The sequence below is a fragment of the Lissotriton vulgaris genome, chromosome 4_1 (genome assembly GCF_964263255.1).
Source record: "Lissotriton vulgaris chromosome 4_1, aLisVul1.2, whole genome shotgun sequence".
Classification (NCBI taxonomy): Eukaryota; Metazoa; Chordata; class Amphibia; order Caudata; family Salamandridae; genus Lissotriton; species Lissotriton vulgaris.
Genome location: NC_141691.1, coordinates 1358633942 through 1358655554, shown reverse-complemented (window position 1 = coordinate 1358655554; position 21613 = coordinate 1358633942). Strand labels below are relative to the sequence as shown.

Genomic DNA, 21613 nt, shown 5'->3' with positions numbered 1-21613 from the left:
CTCTACAAAAATAAAGGCAAGAAGATAAGATTGCCAGAGCGGTCCTATTGTAGTGACTTTGACTGTTGTGATGAAACAATCTGTCTTCACGGTACTTAGATATTACAAATTGTCTCTTACAGCAGTGTGCTCTATAGAGGCACCATGGAATTGATATGAAACAACAACCGTCTGCTTGTCGGACCTTCGAACCTCCTATCGTGTTTCACTGTGTACACTATAAAAGGCAATGTCACACTGAGAATCAATCAATCAATCGGGGGTTTATAAAGCGCGCTACTCATTCTTGAGGGTCTCAAGGCGCTGGGGGGTGGGTGTGGGGGGGGAGGGGAGCCGCTCCAGATCTGTCGAGGAGCCAGGTCTTGAGGTCCTTCCTAAACGTGTGCAGGGTCGGGGAGCGTCTGATGTTCATAGGGAGCTCGTTCCAGGTCTTGGCTGCAATGTACGAAAAGGCTCTCCCACCTGTTCTGTTTCTGCAGATGCGGGGGACATCTGCCTGCACGAAGTCAGCGGAGGCTCCTTTTGGGTACGTGGAAGGATACTCTATCGTTGAGGTATTTGGGTCTGATGTTGTTGAGGGATTTGTAGGCATGTGTGAGGAGTTTGAAGGTGACCCTCTTCTCGGCTTGGTCTTTTAATGTGTTTTAAGGAGATTTGTTTTCGCATCAAACCTTCAGATGTATGGATTCTAGATTTATGTTAGTAGTAGAGTTTATACTGTGAGACATGTTTTCCTCTGCCATTTCACCCTCTTTTGTTTATATAATGGGTGTATTTGGTCTGAGCAAAACTTTGCTGCAGTTGTTTGCTGTTTGTTGGTTTTGTTTGACTTTTGTAGTAGCATTTTGTAAACTACTGGGGCAAAATGTTGAAACATAAAATTTTAAATATGATCATGAGGATGAAATATACCAAAAGTTTCAAATGCTACCGGCATTTTAATCCTAAAATGTAGGTTTTCTTCGTAGTGACATAAACGACTAATGTGACCTAACGGCTTTACCTTGTTTCCTGAACCATTCTTGCCTCTGGAAACTTGCTTCTTTCTGCAACGTCTTAAACACTGCAAAACAAAAGAAAATACCAATATTCATCTATTGTGCAATTAGCTATGTAATTCCAGTAACATATGACGTGTACATTGATCCATGTCTCATGTTTAGAGTAGATAATTGATGGTCTATGAGATGTTTATGGATGCCTTTACAATGGCATGGGACATACATGATGCATATCTGTCTCCCACACAGCACTGTCAGTTTCTGCATCCTTCTGCACTGCAGTGTCACACAACGTCAAGTGATGATGTCACTACTGTGCTGCTGTGCACACGGGGCTTCAGCAGCATGGCCATGTCAGAAAATCATCCATCTGCGGCACTCACTGTATAGCGAAGACATGGAGGGCCAGATATACCACATTATATTCCAACGCAGCGCAACAACCAGAGTTGCTGTGACGCAATGTACACGGGGAAGCCAGCAGCGCATAGACACAAATATATACTACTAATGGCCTGCTGCCGTATTTATCCCCTGCACCGTTGCACAAACAGGCTGCCTGGTGACACAAACACACACACCTTTGTACCTATGTGAAAAGGTGTGTGCATGAAGTCTAGAATAGTTTTTGTACTGGAAGGTTTCCCTTCCTTTACAAAATCCTAAGTATGTAGAAATTGTAAAAACATTCTACACATGTCATGTGTGCTGTACAGTGGAGCACACATGCAATGGTTGAAATGTTAGACGAAATGAAAAAAAAATCCAACTTAGCAGGTCTTCAAGGAGGGATCGTTTTTTATGCAAAGCTCGGTTTGACAATCTTAGTAGACTAGACTGGGCTTTGTGTCAAAACCCATGGGTACCTGCACAATAATATCCAAATACCAACCACCTACAGCCACTTTGATACAAACTGGGGCACAGTATTTTATAATATTGTAATTGTACTTAAAAAGCGCTTACTGCCCCATACGAGGCGTCAAACCCTTTTCACCCAGTAGCACACTACTTCGGGACCCAAAAAGGATTAGCGGTGGATTAGTATATTGAAATTTGAGTTAATTTGAACAGTGGAGATGTGAGTCTGTTAGGTGGATTGTAAAGAATAATGGAAGAGGGACAGGTCTAGAAACAGTTTATTGGTACATTATAGTATTAAGATGAGGTTTGGGATGAGTATACGGAGAGATGAAGGAGGGAAGAATGTCTAGAAGTGGATTAAGTAGATCATAGTAGTAAAATGAGTTTTGGGATGAGTCAAATGAGGGATAAAGGAGGGAAGGGTTATTTTGGAGATCATAGTAGTAGTTTGGGATGAATCAGTGAGTGGAGGGAGAGTATATATTGAGAGAGGTATAGGGTCAAAAACAGGGTAGTGGATTGGATAGAATCAATGTTTTTTTTTACACTAGGAGTAAAGTAATACATATAAAGATACATAAGTACATATTATTACATATATTTATATCAAGAAATGCACATATCTAGATACACATATATAATCAAATTAAATGTTTATATACATAGGGATATACTGTACATTTGTGTTTAAGTATGGTGGTTATGTAGGAAAAAGCCAACTCTTGAGTTGTCTTCTGTAGATAAGATAGTTTTCTGTTGATCTTATGTTTGGGTGTAATGCGCAACGCATGTAGAGAAAAGGGCACCTTTCCAGAGCAAAATAAGTTTTGCACTGGAAAAGTAAATCCTATTCCCAGACTTTGCACTGCTTTGCAAACCTTTGCATAACTTTGCAGCAGTGCAAAATCTTAGTAATATTTGTTGGGTTGAACTGACACTGTCTAGCTGATAAACGTGTAACAAGTATTTTATTGAATAACACAGCATACAATCGAACTACCATGTTTTGGTGTGGGAAGTACAATAACAAGCTGATGAAAGAACAAAGTTAGAAGCTAAAAACAGGTGCTAATTAAGAATTAAAGGACTACAGCAGCAGTTAAATCCCTCAAAGCTAAACCACTTGCGGATCCCACCATCCTCCAACCCATTTCCCTACTTCCCTGCCTCAGTAGGATTACGAAAAAGCTAGTTAACTCACAGCTCATGACCTATCTAGAAGGAGCTAATGTCCTTCACCCCCATCAATCAGGTTTTAGACCCAAACACTCTACAGAATCAGCTCAGAATCCCTAAATGTTGCCCTGGATCAGGGAAGAAATGCTGTGCTGGTCTTATTAGATCTATCAGCGCATTTGACATGGTATCCCATGTCATTCTCCTAGACCATCTTGCATCATATGGCATCTCCCACCTCGACCTAGCATGGCTTAAATCGTTTCTACAAAATAGAAAACACGTCATCACTCTTGGACAATACCAGTCAGCAGATAAACTCCTGCTTTCCGGGGTCCAGAAGGGTCCATCCTCTGTCCAATATTGTTCAATGTCTATATGGCTCCTTTGATTAGTCTGATATCGCCTTTAACATCGAGACTATCTCATACGCAGATGACACGAAGTTATTCTTGGTCTTAGACAAAAATAGGGGCTGGTACCTGCTTCCGTTTGATAAAATCTCTCAAAAAGTTTATGACCTACTTCCCTGTACAGCGAGACAGACTGTTGCGTTGGCCCTAATTCCCTCTAGGTTGGACTACTGCAATAGCCTCTATGCTGGAGCAAATAAGTCAGTCTAATAAAAACTGCAGATGGTACAAAATGCGGCAGCCCGGCTCGTCCTGAAATGGCCTAGGAGCTCATCGGCATCCACTGCACTGGAAGCCCTACATTGGCTACCTATTCATAAAAAAATCTTGCTTAAAATCCTAATCATTACCTTCTATATCTTTCACTCTTCAGGCCCTCACTACCTCCCGAGCTAGATTTTCACACTATGTGCCACGCCGTACCCTCAGATTATCCAAAGCTAACCTGTTAAAACCCGCTGCTTTTAGATATGCCTCAAAAGAAGGGAAATCAATCGCAGTGTTAGGGACTAAGGCCTGGAATAATTTGCCCACTCGTCTTAGATTAATTCAATCAGAAACCTTATTCAGGAAGGCCTTGAATACCTGGATTTTTACAGCCCCTGACACTCTATGCAGAACACTCATTTAACCTTTTTCCAGTCTTGGCCACCCTTATCTGTTAGTGGACCCGCTCAGCGCCATGAATCTCCTCAGAGTGAAAGTTGCGCTTTACAAATCCGATATAACAGAACATAACCTAACTGGTATTTGATCATGAAAACTTCTGTTGGAACGGAGGAGCGCCGCCCCACCCAAAGCCCCAGAGATGAAAAATAAAATTGTAATTCATTACCATTTTATTTTTCATTCCCCGTCCGAACAGAGCGTCAGGATGGAAGCACGCCACTGCTGAGTGACTGCAGCAGGGAGGAGGTTGGCTGTCTATGCACTGTTTAAAGTGTGCATGTCTTTTTGGCCAGCTGTCTTGCGATGGCCAGTCACACATGCGCACTTTAAACATCTGGAACAGTCAGAGCAAGGGCAGGCTTCCAGAGCGCTGTGGAGAGCTGAGTGAGGCCGCTCCCTCCAATCAGGGTGCTGCTCTCATGGTATGAGAGCAGCACCAGGATTGGTCAAGGGAGTTTCCTGGTGGCCGGGCTGCAGATAAAAAAAAAGAGGAAGACATCTGGTGCGTTTCAGTGTTTGATGCTATTTTTTTTTGTTTATTTTATTTGCAACCTATCCGCCCCCTGCCCCCCCTCCCCCACCCACCTCTCCCCCCAGATGCCGACACTGGAACAACGCCAGAGTGGTCAGCTAATATAGTTTGAAGAAGAGGAACATTGCTTCAATTTCAACTTGCTTGTAATTGTCAAACTCTGAACAAGTTCCTATGGAAGGCTCTCTTATCAGAACAATTCCAAATTAGCCCTTGGTAACGCATCTAGCAGAAAAGCAATGAGTCTATAGAAACCCATTTTGTAAACCAATTTTGGCAAAGTTTTGATGCACTTAAACTGGTTCCTCTGACTGTCACGTAACAATCTCTACCTTTTAGAAACAGGAATGTACCAACATCCACATTCCCCCCTCCAGCTTCAGTAAGGTCGGTGTTTCTTTGAAAATGTGGCACTGTTGTCAGGAGTGGGTATCACTAGCTGAACTTAATCAAGCTGTTAACTTACCATCACCAATAAGTACCAAACTTGATTGGTTGGTCGCTTTTCCATCTTGGAGTTGGAAGGTGTAGGTGCCTTCATCCTCATCCTCCAGTGTGTCCATAAACATTTCAACAATACCCGTGTTACGATCAATATGCATCTTGTATTTCTTTGAGAAAGTAAGAAATAGGATTAATGAAGTGAAATGTACATTCACGCATACATTTAATTGTTTAGTGCTGCTGTTCCTTTTAAGTTCATTTAAAGCAAACAAAAATGCCTGCTAGAGATGTTGTCTTAGCAACTCACTCAGGAGTTGTATTTAGTACGCTTTTGAACAAGCTGCAAAATGTAGAAAACTGACTTGTGTGCATACTAAGTAGGTCCACTGGAATTATGAAATGAAATGAAATACTAGTATTTGTGAAGCGCACAGCTATCTGCGAAGTGGTGTCCCGGCGCTGGGGGCCCACATGAAGATTAAGTGAGCTATTGCCCAGAGTCACATGGTGCTGGGTTAACCTGCCGCCGGCGATCAAGTACCTTGGCCGCTGCACCACACCTCTTCCATTATGCGGAAGAAGAGCACCAAATTATGTAGCAGGATTGACGTATTTATGTGGAAGGGTTGACTAAATTATGCGATAGGAAAAGGCATATTATGCAACATAACGCAGCACATTTTTTATAGTATTACCTCGTTATTTTGTAATGCTTACACATAGTAATACTGTCTGGTCAAATATTTCTCCTCATTAGTGTCAGTGTAACAACCAAATACATAAATAAGCAATTGGATGATGACCAGTTAACCTTTGCAAAGGGGCTTTCAACGCCTCCAATCACATATTGCCATGTTTTTTTATAACGTTTGATCAGTTTGAGCTAGAAACCATTTTTTTCATGGTTAAAATCTGCAGATTATGCAGCAGATGATGGATTATGTGGCAAAGCCATTACGAGTTCCTCCATAAGATCTAGCCGCTGCCCACACTTTTGTTTGCGCAGGTTTTGGGAATCATGAGCTAGGCAAACTTTGTCATACTGGGAATTATTTTGTATTGTATCCTCATTTCACTTATATAGCTCTTACCACCCTGACGAAGCGTCAAAGCGCTATTTCAGCGAGTAGCATTCTATTCTGGAACCCATAAAGGATTAGTAGTGAATTAGTATAGTGAAAAACAAAAGTTATTTGAGTGGTGGACCTGTTAGTCAGTTATTTGGATTGAGAAGAATAGTGGAGGGATAGAAGAGATAAAAAGGTTTGCATTTATATAGCGCTTGCTACCCCTGATGAGGTGTTGAACTGCTTTTTTGTCGAGTAGCATGCTACTCCCGAACCCATAAAGGATTAGTGGTGAATTAGTATAGTAAAATATTAAATTAATTTGAGTGGGGGTTATGTAAGTCTGTTATTTGGATTGGAAAGGATAGTGTAGAGATGTTTTGGAGCTCATAGTAGTAGGAGGAGGCTTGGGATGAGTAAAAGGTAGGTGGAGGGGGGAGAGTCAGAGGAAAAGGTTTAGAAAGGCTTGTTTTGGGAGATCAGAATAGTAAAAGAGGTGAGAGATGATGCAAGGAGGGGTAGAGGAGGGAAGAGTCTAGAAAGGGTTATTTTGGGTATCATAGTAGTGGTATGGGGTTTGAAATGAATGAGAGAGTGGCACTAGAAGATATATTGATAGAGGTATAGGCTAAGAAATAGGGTAGTGCATTGGAAAGAGTAGTAGAAAGAGGTTTGAGATGAGTCAGAGTTGAGGTAGAGGATATATTGGGAGGGGTATAAAGCGAGAAATAGGGTAGTGCATTGGATATGCTAGATTGGAAGAAAAGTAATAAATATATAGATCCATAAGTACATGGAAGGTATATAGATGCATAAAGGAAGGGAGTATATGTAGATTAAAGATGCATTAAATAAACGCTGTCTTTCAGAAGTTGTTGTACTTTATAATAATTGTATTTATTTATTTAGATTTATTGTTGTAGTTAAATAGTGAAGCAATTGTAGATGAAGCAACTATCAGTAATATGTTCATTTGTTAAGCAGAACTAACAAATATCTATATATTTTTTAAACAATTCTACATGTTTATACAAAGCAATACACATATATAGGTACATATCTATAGTACAAATAAATGCTTATATACAGAGGGATGTGCTGTATATTTCTGTTTGCATATGGTGGTTATGGTACTATAAAGTCCACACCTGCCTGTAAAAATTCAGCAGGTCACCCATGCTGCAATGTAACAACAAAGAAGGTTCAGTTAAAATCGGGACATGTGGATTTTGGTGTGGAAAAATCTAAAGCCTGTATGCTATGCCTCTTTTTTTGAGGGCTAAACTTAGAATGGGGATAATTATCGCACCCAATAAATTCCAGGCACTGAATTGTTAATTTGTATGGGGTGAGATAATTAACGCATCCAATATCCGGGTAGTTTTAATAGAGGGTTTAAAGTTAAAAAACAGCCCGGCGACCTCATCGAAAAGAGCCATTAGGTATACTTAGGCGAGGCGGGAACAGGTAACAGCGGTGGGGCGCGGTGGGGGTGGGCTGGTGGGAATTGAAGTGGACGATAGGACAGGGAAAGTAAAATAAATAAATTCATAAAACCACTTACCTTGTGCTTGGCAATGCAGCGAGCGCAAGGTATGTGTTTTTTTATTTTTTTTTATTTTACTTTGCTATTACGGCGTCTGTCCACTCCACCCCACCACCACCCCACCGCTGTTACCTGTGAAGGCTGCGCATAGGTGTGGCCTAGGTGTGCCTAGGTGTGGCCAAGTGCAACTAGTGGAGTCACCCGTTTGGGGTTAAAGGAGGAGAAGGGAAAAGAAAGAAGTATAATAAGAACCAATGTCTCTACATAAGAAAGGCATACAAATGACCTACGTTTGTCGCTCTAGTCCTGGCCTAGAGCTGGTATTTCAGTTGGCAGAGCCATTTCGATTGTATTTCTTTAGATTAGCAATCCTTTCTAAACACTCATGAACAATAGTGACCATTTGGTTAAGGGAAATGATATGGGTCTTTCCTTCATGTGCTACTCTTAATCTAGCCATGTACAGCAAGAATGCCTCTACTGTGCGGGATGGAGTTTGGTATCATAGTAACAGTTGATGTAATATCAACTGATGTAAATATTAAGTTCTAAATTTTGTGTACAAGAATATTCCCAACTGGAATTAATAAAAGAACATCTACACGCAGTGGTACGATATTTTTTTAGAAACAATATTTCGAGCATGATATTTCTCCCAGGTGATATTCCTATTAAAGAGGTTGTGACACCTAATCTGTTTTAAGATCGGTTTCACCATCAGCCTGCATTCTTGGAGGGTGGCTCGGACCAATTCGGGAAAGATATGGGGTCTGTTGTCTTACACTGAGAGTTAGCACCTCTGAACAGACACAGTGGAGTCAATTATCCTTGTTCTCCAAGTTCACAATTAATTTGCCAACACCAAACACCCCTCTTCTAGTTCCATACGTAGACATCCTATTTACCTTCTACAACTCAACTGTACCAGGAGAGCCCTCCTTGGGTACTTTTAATGTGAGCAGGTGTCAGATATCAATTCTCAAATATTAAAATTGTAGGATGGAGGGACCTCAGAAAACTAATTTTAGATTTCCAAACTACTTTTATGACATCCATTATTTCCATTTCCAGTTGCACAATGCTAAAGAACCTAAAGAGACCTACAATTCTCTGTATTCTTTGGGCCATTTACAGCTGAATAAATTCTATTGTCTTCCCCAGTAACTACTTAGTCACTGCACCTTCCTCTCAGATTTCACATCTCTGTTTTTCATTACCTGAATAGCACCTTCAGCACTCAGGCCCAAACTTCCTTACAGAACTTACGCGTTCTGTAAGGAATCATTTGGCACTTGAAAGGGACCATTTCAGTACAAAAAACTAACCTTTAACACGTTTCCTGCTTTGTATGTGTGCTGAACAATGCAGCATGCAAAGTAGGAAAGATTAGGCAAAATGAAAACATTTCTCCTCATTAAGCCTGCTCGAGGAGGAGGACAATTTTGGGGCAAATCTCTGTCTACAAAAGTTTGTAGATAGGGATTTGCATCAAAACCCATGGGTGTGTGCATGGGAGCACCAATGTAATACCCAAAGAATGCCCCCTTGAGACAAAGTAATTCCAAGAAGCGCATAGCATCATTTTGCATTAATATGGAAAATTATCCAATGTAACTCCTGATTTGCGTTGGATAGTAAATCCCAGCATAACACTTCGCATCGGTTTTACATTACATAAGTACTGCAAACCAGGAACAAAGTGTTAGCAATTTTCAGGCACAATATTTTGGCCCTGATTTGCAAACTTTTGCTACAACTTACTCTTGTACTACTCTTGGCTTACTACTGAATATCCTACGGTACATCAGGAGTACTACAAGAGTATGTCACAGCAATACTTGTGTGAAGTGGGCCCTCTGTGTTGATTTTTGGCAGGTTTTTACTTTTTTTAAGGAAAACATACTTGATAAAAGAATGGTTGTGTCACAACTATGAGGTTCAAATGTAGTTAGAAAACCCACCTCTCCTTGGACAATTTCCTTGTCATTAAACACATAGGTGCAATTTCCTTTGGGAGAGAGCTTCTCAGCCTGCATCCAGAACCGAACCTGTCCCTTCTCCCGAATTTCGACGGCTAATTCAGATTTCAGAGGGATAACTGTAAAAAGAAAAGGTTATGATTTATCTCGTCTATTTTTAACCAATTTACCTTTTATACCATTGACTATTCTCTTTAGAAACTTTTTCTTTAACCTTGATTGCAAGTTCATTTACATTACAAACAAAGCACAACTGGAAACCACATCCTTGTGTTTGTATTTATGAAATTATGAACTTCACATAACAGGAATATCTAAGTAGCGAGCCTCGCAGATAGACATGATTACACTGCAGCTAAAATGTGCAATTGGGTAAACAGAAAAGTGTGAGAACCCCATTGCCTAAGTCCCTTGAACAGTGTTGCAATGTTTTCTTTCTTTTTTCTTTTTTCTCTTTATAAATCTTTTTCTTGAGAGAATAAGTAATAAAGCAAGAACATTCAATTACAACCTTAGTAGCATCACAGCACAGTCAAGTATTCATAGTTGTACAATAAAGCGTGAGATTCTTCTATCCTGCCGCCCCATCCCCTCCGCATAACATCACAGCCCGGCATTATTGGGCAGCCCCAAGCGGAGGGCGTTAGGGTCAATACAAGCAGTCATTGTACATATCCCACCTTGAAAGTCATTCCACTTCCCCCAGATTTCGTCCCATTTCCTTGGGCAACCTCTTCCTTCATAGATGGCCCTCTCCACCATCTGTGTCTTTTTTTTTTCCAGGCACTCAGCCTAGGCACCTGGATGGCTCTCTACCCACGCACAATGTTGCGCTTCGCTACTATCAACCCCACTGTCATGAAGATTTGGCCGATGCAGGTGAGGTCTGTGGACTCCCAGGGTTGTAATTTTTAATAGCACAGGACTAACCCTGTGTGAGACACTCCCCTAATCCCAAAAGAGGACAATTTAACACTGTAACGAATGTATGGAGTGATCAGTGCAGTAATTATAAACACTCTGGACGAGGGTCGGTATTTTTCATTGGTGTTCACAGTAAGTAAAATTCTTCATCTTAATTCTAACAATTATTTCGTAATTAAGACAAACCTTGATATCATAAGAAAAGGCCAATCAGCACAGGTTTTGCCCCTTAATGGTGCTAGGGCCTGCAACTTTCTCAAAGTTAACCCACCATTGTCCGTACTGTCGCGGGGGAAATGTTTAGGTCGGCGTCTGGGTTGCTAATATCACTAGGCTACAGGTGCTTGTCGGGCAGGAATTTAGGTTAGTGAGAAAGCTTGCTGCAGCGGGAGGGGAGCATAAGAAAACTGTTTAAGAAACAAAACAATTAGGGGAAATCTGTTCAAATTGAGATAATTCTAGGAACCAACTTCATGAGCATTTACAGGTCTGCAAATGCTTAGCAAACGTGCATTTGCAACTCCAATTTTGTTTGATATTCCGCCACAGAGGAAATATACCTTGTTGAGAAATCTCTTTTTCAATGTACCCACCAATCTGGGAGATATTCTTCCCCATTCCCTCTGCGGATAGGGATTCACTAAAGCCCTTGACATGAGTAAATATCTAACTGTGTCCAGGAAAGGACAGCAAGGGACATATTTTGCGAATACCTTGAAAATCACAAATTTGTGCGTGTTCACTAACTGCATGACTTTCCCTCCCTGGAATACCACTGCTTGCCCTTGGAAACAGATTTACTCCTGTGTAAAACTACGCCATAGTGGTGTCATATCAAGCATAAGTGGGATTTATATTTTGCCTATTTCTCCACAAGTGAGACCTGTGCACTGTGGTATTGGCCCATGGCAAGCCCAGTGTGAGAAACTTACGGTGCTCCAATTCGAGCCCCATGCTCAATGTCTACTCATTAAAACAGTCAACAAACATTCAAGAGAATGAAACGAGGCGATCCCAGGGTGTAGAAGTACCTAGATTTTGGAACGCTTTTAACCCAAACTTGAAACCCATACCCAACTATGGGGTCCATTAGGACAATGGTGGGGGGACCGTGGCGGAGGGGAATACAGTCTGCCGCTTTTCCGATGCGGTCGCCTTGCGACCGCGGCGGAAAAGGCCTGATATGGTGGCGGTGTCTATCAGGATGTGCGGATTGTGCTGCTTAAAGCAGCACCCGCCGCAATGTTAAATATACGGGATGTGACCGCCAGGGTGGCAGTCACATCCTAATTCCAACGGAGGGAACGAAGATGACCCTGCAGACGATCCCTCCACCTCGGGGGTGGCGGACGGACGCAGGTCCCTCCGCCATCATAATCGACCCCAATATCTGGTTCCAGAAACCTTAGTAAAGTGAGCTATGACTGCATGCTTTTTACTGAGGCCAACATAGAACAGAGCATAATTAACCACATGTCCACATGGACTGTAACTCTCTGCCCTAGTCTTGTACTTTTTCACATCTATGTAAAGCACTCAGAAGAGACCGAAAGGAGCAAGGAGAGCTTAATAAAACTTCCCAGTAAATGAATAAATAAATTGAAACATTTAGGAGTAAAAACTTGCATTTTGTGAATTACAAATATGAATTTATAACTCCAAATCATGTCATTTGAGCACCTAAGTTGTGTTTAGTTGTGCAGATACCTTTGTCAGCCGTATCCATTGCATTTCTCATTATTGGAAGCAGTCATGCGGCTGGCCCTGTATTTTGACATGTCTTGTGACCCTAGACCCACATAGAGAGAAGTGCAGGTGGGTGTCGGAGTCAGATTTATATTGAATGTGAATCATAATCTTATGGAAATTTATATATGATTCTTTAAGTTTTTACTGTGCAAAGCGTGTGCTTTAAGTACTGATCAAATTCTGAAAATTAAAGCACTGCAGAGAGAGGTCTGACACCAGTCTACTACCAACATGTACAAATCACCATTGGTAGTGGGTGAGAATAGTTTGCTGATGCGGCTTTTGAGATCTAATCATTTTAACCAAGTACAGGCTTTACAGCTGCAATCATCATTGTTCATAGCTTCTGATTTGGGTACTTTTGACATCTTCAGTTTACACCATCTGACATAGTGTGGCCATAGAATGCATACTTTGGTACTTGATACACATTTCAAAAAATAAATCAACTATAAAGGACTGGACTAGATATTTCGGGCTGTAGACCTAAATTGGGTTGTCGAACAGACTGCACAACAAAGTAGTACCCTTGCTCAAAGCATGTCATCACTGGAAACCACCATATTCATAACCTGCCACATCACTCTGAAGAAAGTGTTTGAACTTACTTGGGAATTTGTGGTCATGACTCAGCTGGAGCAGGCGTCTTAGCTCTAAAAATGATAAAACACAAGATCTTGATTAAAAGTTAGACCGTTATTAGACGAAGAGCACCTTGACGTATTGACTGTGACAAAGGAAAATGCATGCTGAAAAGGAAAGGAAACACTTCAAGGGTGGGTTGGCCGGACAGATGATATGGATAAATTTAGGGTGTTGGTTTAATAGTTGTGCAATCTCACAGTCGAACTGCAGAATTCACATGGGCATTGTTAAGATGGTGGTAAATCAAGATTGAGACAACAGAAATGATTGTGTGAGGGAAGAAGGTTGAATTGTCAGGGTTGACCAACTGTTGGTGTTGCATCCTTTCTGTTAGCCTTCTAAGGACTGATCTAAGCCTGGTTGGTATCTACAAGAGGGAGCTGCACCTTGTCCTAGAGGAGGAGTTTCAAATCTCTGTCCTTATTTCAGTCAGGGTGACTGGATCACCAGCTATCGTCACATCTTTCACAACAGTTTTTATTGATTTGCCTTGCCCTCTCTAATTGGAGTGTCAAAGTACTTGCACCAAATCAGCAGTACTTGACATATGTAAAGGTAATTACGTTTTAGTATGGGAAGAGCATTCTGTGATAGAGGGCTGTATCAAACAGTAGGTCTGATTTTGCAGACTCAAGGTTGTTGCTCTTGTGGCCTCTGCTTTTATGAATGTTTGCAATGATAAAATGGTTGTGCCTTACATTGTGCCTGAGGTATATGAGGTGGGGCGGTTGCATAAACAAGCAAATCTTGTGGTAAATACAGGTCTTAGCAAGGAGCAGAATTCATCTCTGGACACTACTGGATTCCTAACCAGAGTCTGTCGAATCATTAGGAGTAAGATTTACACAAACCCATTTTTCCACTGCAAATGAGCTTTGTGCGTGGGAAACTCTGAACTGGTACATGACTGGTGTAACAATTTGGTCCATCTGGGTCACTGTGTCACAAAATCAAAAACAATATTGAAAAGATTCAACTTTACCATCTTCATCTAGAGTGTAGCTGGAGGAAACTCCATCGGTTCCAGTTACAATGCAGGAGTAAATGCCAAAATCTTCCTCGGAAGGAGGATCTTTGAAGATAACCTTTGTCCTGGTGATGGATAAACACTTGTGATTATCGTGCAAGACACAACTACATAGACTTCAAAAGTACTTTATTCGTTTTTTTGCACAAAACCATAAAAGTTCACAATATAAAATAAATTTCAGGTTTATTAAAAGGAAGAACATGTTAAAATATATGTTGGTTAAAACAGGTATACCCTGGTGTTAAAAGGAAAATCCATCTGTTCCACATTATAAAAGGCATCATACAGTTCTATACATCCAGACATTTTCTGTAATTCATTGCACTTTTTAAAAAGCCAATCACATGGGGTATACAATCTAATTTTAACAGTTGTAAGTAAAGGAGAGCGGGGCGTGCTTGTACAAAGAGCGTTCTTTTTAAAATAGGTTTAAGGTAAAAAGCTCTGGGGAATTCATAATATTTACAAAAAACCATAAAATGCAGCAAATCCTACGGAGACAAACTGTCGCAGCCGCAGGGTTCTAGCACTGTTCCTCTGTGACTTCCCCTTGGCACTGCTATTAAAATGTGAAACAAATTAAACCTAAACCTGGTTAATAAGAAGCGCTCATACGCTGTTAATGGCAATAGGAGATAAGGTTCCTCTCCGGGCGAGGTTTTGAGGTTTTGAGCATCATGTGTAGGCGCGCATTTTGCTTCGTCATGTCCTTTTCCTGCCTTTCCATTACTTTTCGTGTGGAGAAGGACTTTTTGATGTACACTACGTCATTTATGGTAATACCTTCCGGGTTTAAAAACAAATCCAGACGCCCCTCATTCCCAAGTCTGGTTTTAAGATACTTCAGCCAGGGAATCTTGGTCATACAGTCTAGGCTCATTGTCTCTTTCAGGAGACTGTGCGTTAAACCAAGCTGCTTATTGAGCCAACATTGTAGCCAGAATATAAGAGGTCGCAAGGACAGGGTGTCGCTAATAAAAGGCTGACCAGTCTCTTCGTGTACAGACATGTTGGATGTCCCCTGTGGGACACACAGGAGCCGTTTAAAAAATTTATTTTCAACCACCTGTAGTCCCTCAAGGTTACAATAACCCCATAACTCGCTTTCATAGGAAGCTATCGCAATGCTTTTTGCACGATAAACCTTCAGCATGGCTCCCACAGGTCTATTGCCCATTCTCGCAGCAAAGTCAAATAGTGCAGCCCTTGTAACTTCTACCCTCTTTTTGTTCAGGAGTGGGGCCCAGTTCAGCTGGTGATCAAAATAGACACCAAGATAGGAGAAAGTATTACACATAGACACCGTGGTGCCATTAACTCTGAAATGGTGCTTTTTTTCGCTAGTTTCCCCATCTGCATCACGTAAGATTTTGTATTGTTTATGGATAGGTCGCGGCTGGCCATAAACCCGTGGAATGTGTCGAGTAAAGTTTGTAGCCCTTTCGGAGTACGGGCTAGGAGGACGGCGTCGTCAGCATAAAGCAAGACGGGCAGTCCCGGACGGCCCACATAAGGATAGTCCGCCCCTGTGTCCACCAATGTCTCTTCAAGGTCGTTTATATAAAGGTTAAAAAGAAAGGGTGCCAGGATGCACCCCTGCCTGACCCCCCAACTGGTTCTAAAATTCCTTGTTACCTTGAGGTCCATTGTGTATCTTACGTTAGCCCTTGTGTCTCTATAAAGATCTTTTAAAAAGTTCACCAGTTTTTGCTCTACCCCCATGGCCTCCATGGACTGCCACAACTTTCCCCGGTTGACACAGTCAAAAGCAGAGGAAAGGTCCATGAAAGTCATGTAGATAGTCCCAGAACGTGCGAGAGTGTATTTGCCCAATATCAAATAAAGATTTAGGCATTGCGCCACAGTTGAGTGCCCAGTCCGGAACTCGTACTGGGCGTCTGAAGTTATCTGCTTCTCCTCTGCCCACGAGGTTAGCCTTTTAAGTATGACACCCCCTAGGACTTTTACAATAGAGTCAATCAAGGAGATGGGCCTATAATTTAGGGTACTGTTTCGATCTCCCTTCTTAAACACCGGTACGATTGTTGATAGACCCCATGAGGGTATGCAACCCTTTTCCGCTGCAGCGTTTCCCACTGCTGTCAAAATTGAGGCCCAGAATGGGGGACTAAATTTAAATAGGTCAGGGTGGATACCATCTGGGCCGGGGGACTTCTTGTTCAAGAGATTATTGATTCCCTCTGTCATTTCCGCAACTGAAAATGTCGTGGGGGCCACTACCGTCTCCACTATTGGTAGGTCAGGGCATGGCACAGTGTCTTTGAAGATTGTAGCAAAATGGGACACCCACTCATCATCCGTGATATTTGATCCCACCTCATTCGTCCCTGTCATTAATAAGGGTGAGCGATTAATTGTGGACCAGAATCTAGAGGAACTGCCCAGGATGGCAGGATCCAAGAGTTCCTTCCAGAGATCATTTTTCAGTTCCTTTTTCCTGTTGGCCAGTACACTTTTATAGGTAAAACGGAGTGTACGGATCCTACATCTATCCCGGAGATTTCTTTTGAGGGCCTTTTTTAGTTCTCTGGATGCCTTAGAGCAGTTATGACAGAACCATTTGGGGTCTCCAGATACGGGTTTCCCCTAGGGGCCTGTAGCATCTTTCCTACGTGTTCGGCTATACTATCAAAGGCTTTAAGGACTCCATCACCCAGTGGTTCTGTGCTAGTGCAGATTGACAATTCAGTGGCACAGTCTTTTTTAAGGCTTTCAAGGAAATAGGGCGGAGTAACCTGGTTCCATTTGATGCGTCGTCCTCCATTTACGGGTTGCAGCGTGTTGCTTCCCACAATTTTTTCCCTTTTCTTCATAAGATTTCCTCCTAGTAGGATGCAAACTGGGTTATGGTCACTATGTGCGCTCGGTGTTATACAAAAGGCCAGGAGTAGACGCATAATAGCTCTAGAAACTAGGATAAAATCTATGAAACTCCCTGAGCTCCTACCCTTAAACGTGGGATCCTTTTGTGTTGATAAGGGTGGTGCAATGCTCATAGTGAACAGGAGATCTTGCTCGTCTAAGATATGGTTCAACTCATTTCCCTGTTTTGTATGTTCAAAATGTAACCCCGTTATCTGCTGGCAACCCATAGTCGCTAAGGTGTTTAGCAGTGGGTCGCCGCAGGGGTGTACATTGAAGTCACCTGCTAATAGCAGGTTCCTTCTATGTAGTTCTGTGATCCTACAGCCCTCGCCCTGATTGGTTGCGTTATAGAAGTTTATCTCGCACAGGCTGCTTTCCTTTTTCTACTACCAGTGTGAAAAGAAGGGGAGCACTCAGTGTTGTGTAAAATACCCTTCACACACCAACAGGCCCCTTGGTGTCATGCTTCATCATCGGGGTCTTCGCACCCCGCTAGAGGGATGCGGCACGCTGCGACCTACGACTACGCGGGAGCGTTGACAGATTTAGACTATGTGTGGTGTGTGAGTGATAAGAGGATTAAATGTGAGTGGGAAATGTGGTGAGAAAATTAAAAAGTACCTGGCTAGTGGGAAAAATGAAAAAACTTTATTTCGTACCCCTAGCTGGTGCTATTAAAAAGGTGTGCAAAGAAAAGACGAGGTTTGTTTGTCTTAATTAGGGACAGAACCTCTGGTGTGCGTCGACATGTTTCGGTACGTGTGTACCTTCTTCAGGACGGGGCACAACTCCCAACCCTACTCACGTATTTCTAGAAAAAGGGGGTAATTATTTTAATAAAAAGTGAAATCACTCATTTAAAGTTGGCTACAATGTGCCTACAGCGGTTCTTGGGATCATGTATTTACATGTCCTAAAAAAAGAAGAAAAAACCATTAGGTTTGGTTACCATATGGTATTGGCTCAGACAGGTGCAGTCACCTGGAGCCCCAAACAGTTAAACAACCTGTAAAGGAAAAGACATACTAGACACACAACACACATAAGACACACTTAGGTTTTTTGTACTTATTGTTTTTTTGGACATACTCGTGGTCTTTGATGTCTACTGCATCATGAGCAAGTCCTGAGCATCAAGGTAGGTAGGTGCGCTCACTAGGTTCTTTGCTCCTGAGGCGGAAGCCGGGAGACGCTTTGCGTTTTACTGTGTAACTTGTGATTTTAAAACTTTACCTTGCTGCTACCTGCTGTTTTGCACATCGAGGGCTCCGTGCAGCGGATCCATCGCTCACGTGACGCCCTCCTGCCGGCTGGCCACGCCCACCTCCAGGCCACGCCCCCTTCCCGCCTTTACGGCCGCCTCTATTAATGTGTCAATACAGAACGCGCAGCGGACGAGCGCAGCGGGAGCGCCGACTACGCGCCGAAGTCGCGCATAAGTCAAGCCCGTCTGCGCCCGTCCGCGGCCGAACGGGGCAAGGGGCACGACGCCATGCTCAAATTATATCATACTCCTCCAAAGACCTTATCGCCCTTCAAGGCACCTGGCCACTCCCGGACTCTGTCCGTAGACTCGTCTATTCACTGGGCCTTGCCCCCACCCTCCCTGCACCGCCGCATTCCCCGCCGCGACCTCCCCTGCCACCCTGCCTCCCCTGCCCCGACCCACCCCCCTCCACCCCAGCTCTGTCCGCTATTTTACTCAATACCAGGTCGGCGGTCAAGCATCACCACGAGCTGTTCGTCCTACTCGACACCGAGAAACCTGACCTACTGCTCTTGACCGAAACCTGGTATTGCGATTCCTCCCTTCCCGCTCTCCTGGCCACCCTTCCACCGTCTTACGTGGCCCTACGTGCCGATCGACCGGCCGGCAGGGCGGGCGGTGGGGTCGCGCTAATTACTAGGTCAGATCTGCACTTCCAGTCACTTCCCTCTCCCCCTATGGCCCCTGTCGACTTCCTGGTGGTCCGTTCCCTCCAGACCACCCCTCCTATCACTTGTCTCCTCATGTACCGCCCCCCTCAGCCCTCGCCCTCATTTCTACCTGCCTTCCAAGACCTGCTGGCAAATCTGGCGGTCAACTTTGCCTCGGTCTTGGTGCTGGGGGATTTTAATTACTGGCCCTCAGACCCACACGAGTGCTCCGCCTCAAAAGAATTTACCGAATCTCTGTCTTCCCTCAACTTTGTCCCACACATTTCTGTCCCCACTCACTCTCACGGGCACACACTTGATCAGGTCTGGGCTCTTAACCTCCCACTGGCTTCGGTGGCGGTCTCTCCTTGCCCCTGGTCCGATCATGCCCTCATCTCTTTCTCCATCCCCCACAACTCATCCCCCAAAACCCCGCTTGCCAAAAACACCTGGGCGCGGAACTGGAACAGGCTGGATCTCCCCTCCCTGACCTCCCTGCTTCACAATTCCATCCCCCCCCTCTCCGGCCTACCATCGGCCTCACAGGCCAAGGCCATTAACACCTGGCTGGCTGGAGCTTGCGACTCAGAGGCCCCCTTACGACGCATTTCCATCCGCCGGCTTAAGGACTCTAACAGATGGTTCAACGACCACCTAAAAGAACTTAAACTGAGCGTCCGGAGGGCGGAGAGGCAGTGGAGGAAGGACTATAGCCCGTTATTAAAAACCCACTTTCTGACACTGTTGGCTAATTACAAATCAGCAATTCTAGCTGCAAAGACCGACTATTTTTCCACGAAAATAACGTCGGCCGCCAACAAACCCAGGGCTATCTTTGACATCGTAAACGACCTGGCGTTCTCAGATCGAGCCTCACCCCAAATCCCTCCCTCCCAGCTTCTCTGCGACCAACTAAACAACTACTTCGTGGACAAGATCACTAATATCAAGGCCAATATCCCTCTACCCTCGCCTACCTTCGTCGATCCTTCCCCCCCCCCAGTACAAAATCATTTCACTGTCATCCCTCCCCTCACTAAGGAATCCTTTCTGTCGATTCTCCCCAAAGTTAAATCAGGGTCCCCGGCGGATGTCTGCCCCGCACGCATCCTACAGCAAATCTATTCTAGCTGCCCTGATCCCCCGATTGCCTTCCTCAACAGCGCCTTGGCACAGGGTGTGGTAACCCCGGTACTAAAAGCAGCCACCATAGTACCCTTGCTGAAGAAACCCGGCTCGGACCCTTCTATCTCGTCCAACTTTCGCCCCATCTCCCTGCTGCCCTTTCTGGGCAAGGTGATGGAACGCCATGTTACCGCGGCTCTGAGCACTCACATCGAGGCTAATGGGGGGCTGGCTTCTCGTCAGGCAGGATTCCGCCCCAGGCACTCAACAGAATCGGTCGTAGTCGCCGTTCTAGACAACCTCAGAAAGGGCATGGATGACAACAACCACCAGGCACTGGTCCTCCTCGATCTCTCCGCCGCCTTTGACACGGTGGACCATACCATCCTACTCACCCGTGTCAAGGCGGCCGGCGTCGGGGGATCAGCCCTTGTCTGGCTCTCCTCCTTTCTGAGGGACCGCACCCAGGCGGTCCGTCTAGGCGACTTCACCTCCACCCCCCTCCCTGTCACCTGCGGTGTTCCCCAGGGTTCCTCTCTCTCCCCCCTTCTCTTCAACCTCTATATCTTTCCTCTCATCTTTGCTCTCCAGCAGCTGGAGGTCACCGTCTTCAACTATGCGGATGACCTCCAGCTCATCTTTGATCTGTCCCCCTCTTCTCTCTCGGTCTCCAATTTCCAGTCTACTATGACATTCATCAGGGACTGGATGAATCACAACCATCTTAAACTGAACCCTGATAAAACTGAGTTGGTTCTCACTGGTGGTTCGTCCAGCCCCTGGAACTCTTCTTTCTGGCCCCCCTCCCTTGGCCCTGCACCCTCCCCCTCCACCACTGTCAAAACACTGGGTGTTAAAATTAACAATCAGCTCACTCTTCACTCACACATCAGCTCCGTGGTCTCTTCCTGTTTCCTCACTCTTCGAACCATCCGCTCTGTCTCCCGCTTCTTCACCCCTCAGGCTCTCAAGACCATCATGGCCGCTCTGGTAATCTCGCGTTTGGACTACGCCAACGCTCTTTTCCATGGCATTCCTGCCTACAGTTTGCGTAGACTCCAAACCATCCAGAACCAGGCGGCCAGACTGATATATGGCCTCCCACGTTATCACCACTCCACCCCCCTCCTAAAGAAACTCCACTGGCTCCCTGTGAAACAACGTTCCCTCTTTAAAATCGGGTGCATGGTCTTCCAGGCCCGTCAGGGCACTGCCCCTGCTTTCATCACTTCACTTATCAAACCCTACGTCCCCGCAAGAAATCTCCGGTCCTCCTCCAAGTCCCTTCTCCTGATCCCCCGTTTCTCGCGCAAAAAGTGGGGTGGATCCAATTTCTCTACTCTGGCCCCTTCCTTCTGGAACTCTCTCCCTGATAACCTCCGCTCCGCAACTCAGTACCTCTCTTTCCGTGGAGACTTGAAAACCTTCCTATTTAGCCAGGCTTTCCCCGCCTAAATTTCCTCCCCGGTCTTCCTTCCCCTCAGCCCCTGAACCTTCAGCGCCAAGAAACCGCAAGGTGTATGTTGCGCTTTATAAGTATTTTAAATTAGAATTAGAATTAGGTGGATCCACAATCTACAATGATAGAGAGGTGGACTCAGTGCTGTTACTTGTATTCACTTCTTACCTCCTCCATACACCTAGGG

The 21613-nt window shown here is 44.2% G+C and overlaps 1 protein-coding gene across 5 annotated transcripts in view; it reads right to left on the bottom strand.

The window, feature by feature from the left end:
- Positions 1–21613, bottom strand: part of MYOM1 (myomesin 1) — a 736755-nt gene that overhangs the window by 295827 nt on the left and 419315 nt on the right. For all 5 annotated transcript variants that reach the window (XM_086965593.1, XM_086965594.1, XM_086965595.1 and 2 more), the window contains 5 exons: positions 13992–14101; positions 12973–13017; positions 9674–9810; positions 5122–5266; positions 1004–1063 (listed from right to left, as the gene is read on the bottom strand). In XM_086965593.1, coding sequence (XP_086821719.1) covers positions 1004–1063; positions 5122–5266; positions 9674–9810; positions 12973–13017; positions 13992–14101 — 497 coding nt within the window. The remainder of the gene's footprint in view (positions 1–1003; positions 1064–5121; positions 5267–9673; positions 9811–12972; positions 13018–13991; positions 14102–21613) is intronic.